A 14,158-nucleotide genomic window follows, 5' to 3' on the forward strand; every position below is an offset into this window, starting at 1 on the left:
GAGAGAGTTACTAGAACCTTGGACTGTTACAGAGAGAGAAGAGAGAGTTACTAGAACCTTGGACTGTTACAGAGAGAGAAGAGAGAGTTACTAGAACCTTGGACTGTTACAGAGAGAGAAGAGAGAGTTACTAGAACCTTGGAGTGCTACAGAGAGAGAAGAGAGAGTTACTAGAACCTTGGACTGTTACAGAGAGAGAAGAGAGAGTTACTAGAACCTTGGACTGTTACAGAGAGAGAAGAGAGAGTTACTAGAACCTTGGACTGCTACAGAGAGAGAAGAGAGAGTTACTAGAACCTTGGACTGTTACAGAGAGAGAAGAGAGAGTTACTAGAACCTTGGACTGTTACAGAGAGAGAAGAGAGAGTTACTAGAACCTTGGACTGTTACAGAGAGAGAAGAGAGAGTTACTAGAACCTTGGACTGCTACAGAGAGAGAAGAGAGAGTTACTAGGACATTGGACTGCTACAGAGAGAGAAGAGAGAGTTACTAGGACATTGGACTGCTACTGGGGGGACGGAGAGAGAGAGAAAGAGAGAGATTAGTACCTTGGACTGCTACTAACAGAGAGAAATAATGAGAGAGAGAAACAGACATCAGTTCCTTGGACTGTCATTGAGAGAAAGAGTGATTAGTACACTGAAAAGCTATTGAGAGAACAAGAAAGACCATGGAGAGAGGGGGGGGAGAGAGAGAGAGAGAGAGAGAGAGAGAGAGAGAGAGAGAGAGAGAGAGAGAGAGAGAGAGAGAGAGAATTTGTACAGTAGAAAGAGAGAGAGAGAGAGACAGACAGAGAGATTAGTAGTACAGTAGAGAGAGAGAGAGGGAGAGAGGGAAAGAGAGAGAGAGGATGGGAGGGAGAGCGAGAGAGAGAGAGAGAGGGATGGGGAGAGAGGGAGAGAGAGAGAGAGAGAGAGAGAGAGAGAGGATGGGAGGGAGAGCGCGAGAGAGAGAGAGAGAGAGAGAGAGAGAGAGAGAGAGAGAGAGAGAGAGAGAGAGAGAGAGAGAGAGAATTTGTACAGTAGAAAGAGAGAGAGAGAGAGACAGACAGAGAGATTAGTAGTACAGTAGAGAGAGAGAGAGAGAGGGAGAGAGGGAAAGAGAGAGAGAGGATGGGAGGGAGAGCGAGAGAGAGAGAGAGAGAGAGAGAGAGTGAGGGATGGGGAGAGAGGGAGAGAGAGAGAGAGAGAGAGAGAGAGAGAGAGAGAGAGAGAGAGGATGGGAGGGAGAGCGAGAGAGGGATGGGGAGAGAGAGAGAGAGAGAGAGAGAGAGAGAGAGAGAGAGAGAGAGAGAGGGATGGGGAGAGAGGGATGGGGAGAGCGAGAGAGAGAGAGAGAGAGAGAGAGAGAGGATGGTAGGGAGAGCGAGAGAGAGAGAGAGAGTGAAAGACACGATACGGCTTTGCTGGCAGAGTGTGCTGTATTACGCTATAGCACAGAAATGTCTGTTTTTAGAGGGTTTCCCTTCTTTTTGGAGCATGAAAGGAGAGAAAGAAGGGGAGACAATGCAGAATTAGGACACTTCCCCCGGTGGAGGATGAGTGCAGGGTGGGGAAGGAGGGGAAACAGGCCCGTTTTTGTCTGAGCCCCATACTGGCATCCAAACAACACAAAGCCCGTCTAAGCAGCCATTCACTTCAATTGGGCCTCCATGCATAGCTAATTCACTGAGCAGAGAGAAGGAGAGGAAATGGGGCAGGAGAGGGAATCAGAGAGAGAGAGGAAAGAGAAAGGATGGGTGGAGGCTGAGAGGCTGATGGAGGATGTCTGATATATATTCTGACTGCTGTTGCACACTGAGAACACTATCAAAAGTGTGGGTCTAGCAAAGATAGTATGATGTAAAGGTAATATAATGTGGTATTCATATAATAATAACGTATTTCATTTATACATCACTTTATATTTCAGTGTAAGGGGGCAGTCGTGGGCTGGAGGTCAGGGAACCGGCCCTGTGAACAGAAGGTCGCCGGTTCGATCCCCAGGGCAGACAGTCCATGACTGAGGTGTCCTTGAGCAAGACACCTAACCCCCAACTGCTCCCCGGGTGCTGTGGATAGGGCTGCCCACCGCTCTGGGCAAGTGTGCTCACTGCCCCCTAGTGTGTGTGTGCTCACTAGTGTGTGTGTGGCGTTTCACTTCACGGATGGGTTAAATGCGGAGGTGGAATTTCCCCGTTTGTGGGAATAAAAAGTATCACTTAACTTATGTGGACCTTTGCTAAGATGTGGTATTTTTCCATACACATATCTGTCAGCGGTGATGCTGATATATAATCCTTGAATAGATGTAGAAATTGGAAGTGCATCTACATGGATTCGCATGATCGAGAAACATTTCATCGCTGTTGAGACAAAACCTTTTATATCCATATATAACACACATATACACCATATATAACCATATATATTTTATATATATGGTTGGCTATTGTAGTGGTTAACACCTTTGCCTTCTATGCTGTAGACTGGGGTTCAATCCCCCACCTGGGTAAACACCCTACACTAAACCAATAATGGTCCTTGGGCTAGACTCCTAACACCACCTTGGCCTCCCTGTGTAAAATGATCAAACTGTAAGTCGCTCTGGATAAGAGCGTCAGCCAAATGACATAAATGTAAATGTAATCCAAAATGGTAACAGGAGAAGGAAAAGCCTTAGCTTTAAATGGGAGTTAATGAATGGGAGTTTTTTCCATGTTTCGGAGCATACTTATTGGTCCATTCGTCATATAACTTTACCCAATGTAGTAATTCTATAAGGATAAAACTGCAGAAATTTAAGAACATTTTTTTTGCATTAATTTATGCAATAAATACCTCATGAAATATCAGGTTCAACTACTGGTCAAACCTATACTTCTGCCCACTGTTGAGTTATCTGTGGAGACGGATGTCATTCCGATATTAATGCGTATTCCCTGCTGACGATATCTTATGTGTGCATAGTACAATCAACTGTAAACGTGCTCAACATGCATAGAAAGACACACAAAGTAAATGAGAAAGAGAAAGATAGATCTCATCTCTAACATTTATTTAACTCTATTTACACCACTGCAGAAATATAGCACTGACCGGAGTGAATCTGTCATCTCAGAAAGACTGCTACGGAAAAACGAAAGTGGACTTTCAGTGTCAAGAGCGAAACGGCAGGCAATTCAACAATGCTCGCATCTCGAAAAAGCAAACCAAACCTGTACACAATTAGTATTTCTTTGTCATTTAGCGAAAGGTACATTTCAAATAAAAACACATGGGATAAATTAAAGTTGTGTCAGGATTATATTACCATATGTAAGATAATAGAGAAAACTAGGATAGCACTGAAGAACATGGCAGTTGTGGTGATAGCTGCATAAACATGGTCAATACATTGTTGAATTGCTTGTTGGAAGAGACGGACGGTGAGGAAACAAAAGCAGTGTCTCTTCACTTCTCACTCAAGTTGAAGAATCGCACGGTGTGGGAATCCGAGGTCATGAGGAGTCGGAAGATTATCTAAATCAGTAATCTCTCAGAACCTTTTCAGAAATTGGTTTGATTGACACACCGATGGAGGACCTGCCACTGGTCGACCACAAACATTTGAGGCTTGCGTTTGCACTTGACTACGTTTTTACCAAAACCAGCGAAATGCACTTATTCACAACCGTTCTTCCTTAAAAGTACAACAAGCATGATTTTACACATTACCTAATGATGTCATTGTTTTACAAAGGTGGTCTGCAGGCTGAGTTAAAGCCGTTGTTTTGTACAGCAGTCAGGATAAAGAGGGATTGCTTGCTCTTCTGATGTTGCGGCCAGTCATGTAACCATCACTGAGGCAATAATATGTGGCTGATGGGCAATGCGTAGAAATGCTACTTGTTGTACCTTGTTTGTGTTTAGTGTTGAGGCTGAGTTTAGTCCAGTCCAGTAGGTGGGGCCCTGTTGGGGGCCATTGGGAGAACAGCCAGAGGGGGGGGAGGCACACTCGGAGAGAGCAAGACGGCTGCACTTCACTCAGCTACAATCAGACTGTTTACCATCAACCCATTTGAGCTTCCTGAAAGAGGGGAGGCTTAATGACAAATGATTGTCATGTTGGTGTGGCCAGATGTTTGAAAGGTAAAAGTGAAACCCTTCTAATAAAGGCAATAAAAGAATGTTATATTTATACACACACACACACACACACACACACACACATTATATATATATGTGTGTCTGTGTGTGTGTGTGTATGTGTGTGTGTGTGTGTGTGTGTGTGTGTGTGTGTACCTGTAGGTCTCTGTTCCAATAGTTCAGTAAAGTGCTTTGCTTAGAGGGTGAAGTATGTACAAGGGAGAGTGGCAGCTTTGCCAAAGTTTGGCAGAGAGCTTAAAAAGAGGGACGTGCACAGCACTCGATAAAACACACACACACACACACACACACACACACACACACACAAAATCATCAGGAAGAACACAAGAGGTGTGCGAGTGTGAGGAGCAGAGTTCACACAGGAGAGGTACCTGGCTGGCCCCAGCTGTCCTGGTAAGCGTCCTCCCTGAGGAGGCGGGGCCTACCTGGGGAAGAGGGGAGGGGCAAAGGGGACGGGGGGAGGAGCTTGCTGTTGGGGCTAGTGATGTCGCCCTCGGCAACCAGCGTCAGGTCCATTCCGTTCTCCTCCTCCTCCAGTGCTTGGGCCCCACCCTCGCGCTGCCACTCAGAAGTCCCCAAGGACATCCCACTGTGGCTTCGCGAAGAGGCGGGGTTTCTGTGGAGTGGCATCAGGGCACGGCGAGGGCCCTGACCTTCTACGGCCGAATCCAGGCTCTGCGACTGGTGGCTAGCGCTGAGGGCGGAGCCGTTCTCCTTGGAGCGTGGGCGGGGCTTGTGTGAGGCAGAGGAGGGGCCGAGGGGCTCGTGACTGGGGTTCGTTTCTGGGTCCAGGCGCAGGAAGTCAGGCAGAACGAGGTCAGATTTGTTCAGCAGACCCCGCTGGTCGTCAGCTCGGTTGCTCTGTGCTTTGGATATGAGCTCGAAGAATTCTGGCCAGAAAACATACAGTTTCAAATGTTTATCAAAAAAAAAAAATGTTAATAGATGATAAATAAATAATTAACACACCAGTACATCTCGGAGACACAGCAGTGGGCAGGAGAAAAGGAGCATTCCTCAGTTGAAAGGACATTAGTATCAGATTCACTGTGCTAGCATTCGCTTCATCAGCCAACATTGCTAAGCAGACCGGTTAAGCAAGAGTTGTAGCCGAGCAACTTCAGAGCCAAATCAAGTATCAAAGACAATTTGGTATAGAGGGAAGAAAATACAGGAGACAGAGTTAGACAGACGGCAATGTGTTTTACCTTCGGCTTCATCTATATTAAGCTTTTTCTGTTTTCGTTTTTCCACCTGGGCCCTGGTTTTGACAGACGTAGCCTTCCCTGATGATCTGTCCTCCCCCTGGGTGGTCACAATGAGAATGGGGCATGTTAGGGCTGTGCGGATGAGTGGTGGCTTTGCTAGACTGGGGTTCTTTTCAGGGGATGGTGTGTGTCTAAAAGGGCCGTGTGACGTAGTACAGGGGCAGGTGGACTATTTCCCGAGCTAATGCACATCCAGTCGCATCCACATACGCACAAACATTGCGGCCAATAGCAAGGATGACCTACCAGTTCCACACCAACACAGCACAGCACAGCACGACAGCCAACACCACCACCAATGCAACAACAGCAAACCCCCACAGCACAAATATCCACAGAGCAGCTCTCCTTTAGCTGATCCCCCCCCCGTTCGCTGAGATCCCCTCATACTGCTATCTCTAACTACGGAGCAGAAAGATTAAACTTAAAGGAACAGTTTGGCGAAAAATCTGTTTGCACAGTTTTTCTCTTACCCCAAAACGTGGCCAGACAGCCAAGACATGTTTGGTGTCTGAAGTTTGTTTCTTTAGTTCTGCACTGGAGCTGTAAGACTATCAAGTAATGGAAGCGTGGCACTGTACAACCTGAACACCGAAATCATCACACATTTGCCTCAAACCACGTCAAGCTGTTAAGTAATATCAAATGAAGAACCTTGCGCTTGTGGTGTCTAATACTGTCTGTCCTCGTGTTCATATGACATGCTTTTATCTTTAAAAATAAGTTGAGTGACTTTTTTAATCCCACAAACGGGGAAATTCCACCTCCGCATTTAACCCGTCCGTGAAGTGAAGCACCACATACACACTAATGAATACACACACACTAGGGGGCAGTGAGCACACTTGAGCCCGGAGCGGTGGGCAGCCCTATCCACGGCGCCCGGGGAGCAATTGAGGGTTAGGTGTCTTGCCCAAGGACACCTCATGGACTGTTGCCAAATGTTGTCAAATCTGAATTCTATCTGTACTTTTTCTATTTTATAGACAGCAGTTTGTCATACAGTGCCAGAAACCACACAATTAAACCTAGTTGAGATTATTTAACAGTTTAACTCGGTTTGAGTTGCGATGATTTAAGCATGCATAGTGCTAATAGGTATAAGCGTCCATTACCTATTAACTACGTTAGCCTTGTAGCTCCAGTATAAAAACTAAAATAAAAACACAGTTCATCTGGACACGTCTTATTCTGGAGTAAGGAGAAAATGATGTAAATTAGATTTTTTTTTAAAATATACAATAAAAATCTGTATTATTCTGCCAAACTGCGCAAAATCCACTCAAATGGGTCGTGTCTGGGCCCAGAGCAAGAATGAGGTGTAGGGAGGTTGGAGGAAGAGTGCGGTTAGATCGTCCACAGATACAAACAGCTTCAGGTGGACAGAGAGAAGGTAGAGGGGCCAGCCATGCACAGACCCCCCTCCCACGCACACAGGCCAAGGAGGCAGAGAGAGAGAGAAAGAGAGAGAGAGAATAGGTGATCTTGCAGAGAGAGAGAGAGAGAGAGAGAATCAGTTTCAGTGAATGAAGAGGTACGGCGCACTTACTGTGGCAGACTGGCTTCGTGTGGAGAGCGGCGGCCCGTGGCTCTTTGCTGGGGCTAATTTCTGTTTGTCTGTCAGGAGAGAAGAAGAATGAGGAACGTGAGATCAGATATCCGGCCCAGCATTTACACAGCAGAAGCAGATTAAAGATAGAAGGTCCAAAATTAGAAGAGCATCAAAATGAATGGCCCTTCTGCATAACACAGCTGATTTACAGGCAATCCGCCCAGCACTGATAACAATACCAGAAACACAGTCAAATGCAAATGTTTAAATTATAAGTCAACACATACTCTGCCAGGAATAAACGTCTGCAATTATGTTGAGTTTAACATATATAACATATTAAAAATGTTTAAAAGGCCACAGTATTTTTTTTATTATTATTTATTTACAAATGTTCAGCAGATAAACAGAAACTGTGCATTAAAATAGGCAGAAAAGTGTTCTCTAAAGAAGATAATGATCAATCCATTCGTAGAAGATGAAGATTTATTCAAAACCCATATTGCCTGTGTGAAAAAGGAACTGCCCCCTATACCTAATAACTGAGTGCAGCCCTACTGGGTAGTAACAGCTGTAATCAAACGTTCGTGATCATTTACATCACTGAGAAGAATTGGATCAATTTCGCTACACTGGAGGGTTTTCAAGCATGAAGTGCCCCTTTAAGGTCTTGCCACAGCATCTCAATGGGACTCAAGTCAGGACTTTTGACTTAAACACTCCAAAACACTTCATTTGAGCCATTCGGAGGTGGAGTTGCTGGTGTGCTACAGGTTCTTATTCTGCTGTGTGATCCAAATGCACTTGAGCTTCAGGTCATGAACTGATGCACAGACAATTTCATTCAGGATTTCCTGATAGAGAGCAGAATTCATGGTTTCGACGCAGCCCTAGACCACCAGCACGTTTAACTGTTGGTTTAACGTTCTTATGGAGGAATGCAGTGTTGGCTTCCAAAAAGTTCCACCTTTGACTCCTCAGTCCACGGAATATTATCCCAAAAGTCTTGGGGGGGTCATCTAGACGTTTTTTTTTTGGCAAATGTGAGATGGGCCTTAGTGTTCGGTTTGGTCAGCGGTGCTTTGTGCCCTGCCGCTCTCCCATAGATGCCTTTTTTGCCCAGTGTTTGTCTTATTGTGTATATTGACCTTAACTGAAGCAAGCGAGGCTTCCAGGCCTTTAGATGTTTGTCCCGGTTCTTTTGTGACCTCCTGAACGAGTCGTCTGTGATTTGCCTTGGCTTTGTAACTCTTTCCAGACTGGTTGATTTCAATGCCTTTGTTTCACAGGTTCTGTTTAAGGTATGTTTAGATTCAATCATGCCTGGGTGTGGATAGTGAAACTGAACCCAACCGTCAGCTGAATTTGTTTAAGTGGATGAATTAGTAGCTAAAGGATCATTTCAATAGATGAAATCACTGTTAATAAAACAGCACTTGAGTTATCTCTGAGGAATATTAAAAGTAGCTTGATCTGAAACGTTCGAAACGAAGAAATCGGAAGGGGGCAAATAGTTTTTCACAGCACTGTGTATATATTATTATCTGTTATACGTTATTATCACCATTTTTTTTTATTTCTTTGAAAGTTGACAGATTTAGGTTTATCACGAGTTCAATTTTAAAATAAATAGCTTAACAAAATATGTACTTCTAATATACGAGTCCGGTGCACATTCACAGGCTTAATTTGTAGGAACCCGAAAAAATAAAATTAATTTTCCGTCATTATACAATAATATCTGAGAAAGCTGTACAAAATCAAGAATGAAGTTAATAATAAGCTAATAATTATTAGCTTATTATTAACTTCATTCTTGATTTTGTACAGCTTTACAGGTTTTGGCCTCAGGACGCCTGAGATATGGGGAATTCTGGATATTCGTCTTATTATAATAAGACCGATATGCAGAATTCCCCATATCTCAGACGTCCTGAGGCCAAAACCTGACAGAAACCTATTCTAATTAGATCATTATATTACTGAATATAACATAAAAGTGACTGATCTGAAAAATGATTCCAGATTCCGGCAACGTATGTGTCCTTGCCTTTTCCCGGGACGTGTTCAGCTGCCTCCAGCACCACCCTGAGTCCATCGAGGTTGGAAATGGGCAGGCCCAGATCCAGTGGCTCTTTCTCTCCACTCTGTTACCACAGACACTTAGAATCAGTTTTATTTTGTCAGGCTATGTAGGTTAAACAGACAGACACTGTGCTCATCTTCGTCCAGTTAAACAGAACTAATTATTTCCTTTATGTAATGAAACATGCAGTCATTTTGGCGTTTCTTAAGTACGGACAGTATTGACGATTTGCTTACAAAAGACTGTTGTTGATCACAATATCAATTGATCAATCGATCAAAATCAACCCACCTCAAGACCATCACTTCCTCCGCTTCACTTTAAAGGATTAAAGAAGGAAAAAAACTCTACAACTAGCTTTTTAGTTCATTCGGCACCGGCAGCACAGCCCTGCTTAGTGAATGGGTTACTCACAATCCTGGCCACTAGGTCTCCTAAGTGCAGGCCGTACTTGGCCACAACTGGCCTCAACACCTCAGTCACAGGCTTAGTGGGTTTAGCTTTCAGTCCGACAGAGCGGTTTATGGGCACCAGATCCAGCCTAGGAGAGCGAGGGAACACGCTGATTATTCAAATATGCGTGACTAACGATTACAACTATGCATGACTAATGTTGTATAAGACCAGACCGAAGCATCTGCATAAACATTTCATTTTTACATTTATAAATGGATTAGCGGAACAATGGATGGATAAACATATAAACAAATGACCTTATTAGACTGCGAAAATGGATGGGTGGCCAACTGGACAGACATGTGATGTGTGTGTGTGTGTGTGTGTGTGTACGTGTGTGTACCTGAATAATGTACGCTTCTCTAGTCGCAGGTCGCGGGAACACAGCGTCATGCAGTCCTGGTCTAATACTAAAGGCTTTACACACAGACAATACACTCTATTATTATACAATGCACCACCACAGGATTGAATGACACACACACACACACATTCAATTATGCAACCACACACACACACACACACAGAGCTGAATCGTAGGAGTAATATATTTGGAAACGATAACTTTATAGGAGAAAGAAAAATGTTATGAACATCTATAACTGTAAAACATAAATAAATAAATAAATAAATAAATAAATAAATATACATCAATTAGAAAACTTTAAATTAGTTTTGAATCATTTCTATTTGCTCATGCATTGTTAACTGTAATGTCAAAAAAAAAAAAGAAATTGTAAGGTTTTGATAAGACATGAAGTGTCATAAAGGGCTGTCTAGCACCATCTAGCACCATCTAGCAGCATCTAGCTGATGGTTTAGCACCATCAGCAGACTACATCACACAGTGCTCACAGGAGAGCCGTGGTTAAATCAATGAGCAGCAAACCAACAAAAGTAATAGCAAAATGGCAAAGTACACTGACTGTATATAGAATAGAATAGAATTAAGAACCATTTGTCTCTGTGTTTACACACGGTGAAATTAGACCTCTGCATTTAACCCATCCGTGCAGTGAAACACCCACATACATACACACTAGTGAACACACACACACTAGGGGGCAGTGAGCACACTTGCCCGGAGCGGTGAGCAGCCCTATCCACGGCGCTCGTGGAGCAATTATCTATATATTATAAAATATATATATATATTTATGCCCAAACTTTTGCGTACACCTGTATGTATCATAATAGATATATATATTATGATACATACAGGTGTACGCAAAAGTTTGGGCACCCTGTTCAAATTCCATATTCTTGTTGATTTTCTACAGAGAACAAACTTCTGCATATTTTAATGCATAGTTACTCTTTATTTGCTCAATTTAACATATTGGAAAACATAAAATGTGGCCTGTGCAAAAGTTACAGCACATTTTATCCTTTCCTTATTTTCCCAACATGTTACAGCAAATAAACAGAAATTGTGCACTAAAATTTACATATATTTAATTTCTATTATATTTAGGCTTGTCCCCTGTAGAGGATGTGTACCCATGTCATTTGACTGGGGGAGTTAAAACTTTTGGTGTCATGTTTTTATTGTTAAGGGTCATGTGAACCCAATGTTACGCAATGCCTTATAGTGATAAGTACATTCTGGTAAAGCTGATTATTAACAAAAAACATGTTCTTAAGGGTCAAATAAGAGAAATGCATCTAAGCATAACAGACTACACAAAGTCATCAAATGAATAATTCCGCACGAGTATATATTATATAGTATATAATACAGAATCCATATATTTATACACAGATTTGTAGAATTCAGTTGCATATTGTCATACATCATTGTCCTACTGCAAACACAGCTGACTCAACTGACCGGTTCATTAACAAGCCTCTCTTGCACTTAGAAAGGCTATTTTAGAGCAGCCGCTGTTGCACTAAAGCTTGCAGTGCAGGAGTACAACAGCATCAAGACTAGGAAAGACTGTCCTATTGCAGGGCTTCTGTTTGCAATGATAGCCAACAAAGAAAAGCAGTTCTGAATAGGAAAACTGAGAGGAATGTGTTTGTGCAGCTGTGCAGGACTTACCTTCTCTCCTCCCACCAGAAACAGGTCTACAGCCGCCAGGTTAATGCAGAGTTTCTCACACAGGCCCAGCAGAATCTCCCTGATCGACACGCCTGGCCTTATGGGCACTGAGCAACAGGAACCATCCGGCAGGTTAATGTTGCAGTAACGTACGGCGCGCTCAGATAACGACATGGAGTTACGTGATGCCTCTCCCTGAGAGAGAGAGAGAGAGAGAGAGAGAGGTTGTCACTACAGGTTCTCTCCTGCAGGCACTAACGCTTTCTATTCGCTCACTTTTTGCGAATGTGTATCATCAGAAGGTACCATGGTCATGATTTTCAAATATTTCACTGAGGAAATGAGCTATTTTCCAAAAGTAGGATATTTAGTTAAGCTTAAAAGTCCAAGTGGCACAAAGGTGCTTTTGTTATTGTGTAAAATTCAAAGTTTTCAAAGTGCTGAGAGCTGAAAAAGTGGACCATGTCTTGAAAAGTTTAGCACGTGCCCAATTTAAATTCATGAACTGGAAGGATAGATTTCAGTACAGGATGGGAGGTCGTTAAGGTGGCTTCCACTAGAAAAGCATGTGACGCTCTAGGGTAATGCGGGTTACAGTGCGTTTCAGAGGGTTTATACACTACATCAGTGTACGTGGTTCTGGTGTTCAGCCGCCTGTGTGGCCATGTAGCTCAGTCTGCGGCTGGGCTGCAGGTTCCTCACCTCGTTTTTGCCAGAAGCAGAGGTGCCAAGCTCCAAACTCGCCCCAGATGACAAAGAGCCCTGTGACTCTCTTCGTCCATTACTGCCCGAAAAACCTGCACATACACAAATACACTCATTTATAATCACTCGTTCTTTCTACAGAGCTCATAATCACTGATTCTGGCCAAACAGGGCAAAGCATGCACTAAATCATTTAACCCACTGAACGTAAGATTTGTTATTCTGTTATTAATTATAAGACGTCTTATTCAGAAATTGCTATGAATTATTCAGTAACTACTATATATGCTTCTGTAATTACTATGTAATGTGAACAGTTCTTCATTTCTATAACTCATGAAGTGTGGAACCCACTCTTAGTGTCTAAAGGGTTCAAAATTATGCCACATATATACTCACATGCAACTTTATTAGGTACACCTACCTTTTATCTATATTCACCATCTATTTTAGCAGGTTTGCTTACCATGCAGGTGCACTTTGTAGCTCCTCAATTACAGACTAGTGCATCTGATTCTCTGCATAATTTGTTACACCCCAACCACGTTCATCACTGGTCAGGACCCCCACATGACTGGTGGTGGATCATTCTGACACTGAGATGGTAATTCCTGGTCATGCAGGTCCTGACCACTGAAGACTGATGAATAAGGTTAAGGTGCTCACAGATGGACCGCAGTCTGTAATTGTAATACCAAGTGCACCCATATGGTAAACAGACCCGATAAAAATGAATGATGAGTACGTGTAAGATGCACCTAATGAAGTGGCCAGTGCACGTATAAGAAAATGTAATGAAATGGTCAGGCACTTCGACTTACTGTACTCTCCCAGATCTCTCTTTTTGGGTCCTTTCCCAAAGCTCCGGTTCCTGGACCAGGAGAAAAAAATACCTTTCTTTTTATCACTCTGTTCGTCTTTGCTGTCCTCGTTCAGCGATTTTCCTGATTTACTCTTCTTCTCCTCCTGCAACGGTCAAACACTGTTAATCCTTCATCTGTTCTTTCCTCATTCACACAAACACAGAGCAAGTGATAACAGAGAGAGATCCATTTCCCAGAACCTGAAAACCTTTCCTATAAACTGGCTGTCACTGCACAGCTCTGACGCAATGTAAGGCAGAAATGAAGAGTGTTGGAAACAGCTTATAAAAATACTTCACAAGTCGACATGTTCAAGACTGCCTCCCGGCACATGTGCCCCCAGTTCAATCAAGCGGAAAGCACTAACACTAATCAAGTAGCGTTCAGTGGTTTACACGCATGACACATTGTTATTTTCTTCCAGTTGTAATTTATTCAACACATCACACCATTAGCAACCATTACAGTTATTACACAGTTATTACACAGTTATTACACAGGTATTACACAGGTATTACACAGGTATTACTGTTATAGGAGCATTGATTCACAAAACTCAATACGAAACTGTTCATATGTGCAATAATAACAATTGTGTGTGTAATAACTCAGAGGGACACTAACTTAATTTAAATAATTTAAATAATTGTAACGGCTTTATACCTGATGTTTCATATTACTAGCACAATCACCGCCACCTTACTATATTCTTAAGTCCTTAAATCTGGTGTACATACTGTAAATTCTCTATATTGTCTTAAATTATTAGTAAAGTGTTTATTTTCACATAAATGGCTGCAACTGTAACAACTGCAATTTCCCCCTGGGATCAATAAAGGAATCTGAATTTCGGACATGGCATGTAAACCAGCCTGTGATGCTGTCTGCATCCCTCAGATTTGAGCCAGCGCTTAGAAACCCATATGCTATTACAATGTTCTTCATCTCCCAGACAGTCTAGTTCCTAATTATGCGAAATGGTATAGAACCTTTCCATCACAGAGATTCTTTAAACGCTAAAATCGTGCTGTAGTGAGCAACACCTCTGACTTCTAC

At 42.8% G+C, this 14,158-nt stretch overlaps 1 protein-coding gene across 3 annotated transcripts in view; it reads right to left on the bottom strand.

Moving 5' to 3' along the window:
- Window positions 1-3,016: 3,016 nt before the first annotated feature.
- rgs12b (regulator of G protein signaling 12b) overlaps window positions 3,017-14,158 on the bottom strand; it is a 100,354-nt gene continuing 89,212 nt past the window's right edge. For 2 of the 3 annotated variants that reach the window (XM_017723790.2, XM_017723791.2), the window contains exons 10-18: window positions 13,061-13,205; window positions 12,237-12,331; window positions 11,535-11,729; window positions 9,834-9,907; window positions 9,449-9,575; window positions 8,999-9,095; window positions 6,946-7,013; window positions 5,337-5,433; window positions 3,017-5,018 (exon numbers count right to left, since the gene is read on the bottom strand). In XM_017723790.2, the coding sequence (XP_017579279.1) occupies window positions 4,483-5,018; window positions 5,337-5,433; window positions 6,946-7,013; window positions 8,999-9,095; window positions 9,449-9,575; window positions 9,834-9,907; window positions 11,535-11,729; window positions 12,237-12,331; window positions 13,061-13,205 (1,434 nt within the window). In that variant the 3' untranslated portion in view covers window positions 3,017-4,482. The remainder of the gene's footprint in view (window positions 5,019-5,336; window positions 5,434-6,945; window positions 7,014-8,998; window positions 9,096-9,448; window positions 9,576-9,833; window positions 9,908-11,534; window positions 11,730-12,236; window positions 12,332-13,060; window positions 13,206-14,158) is intronic. The other variant, XM_017723793.2, reaches the window with a different exon arrangement.

The sequence above is a fragment of the Pygocentrus nattereri genome, chromosome 5 (genome assembly GCF_015220715.1).
Source record: "Pygocentrus nattereri isolate fPygNat1 chromosome 5, fPygNat1.pri, whole genome shotgun sequence".
Classification (NCBI taxonomy): domain Eukaryota; kingdom Metazoa; phylum Chordata; class Actinopteri; order Characiformes; family Serrasalmidae; genus Pygocentrus; species Pygocentrus nattereri.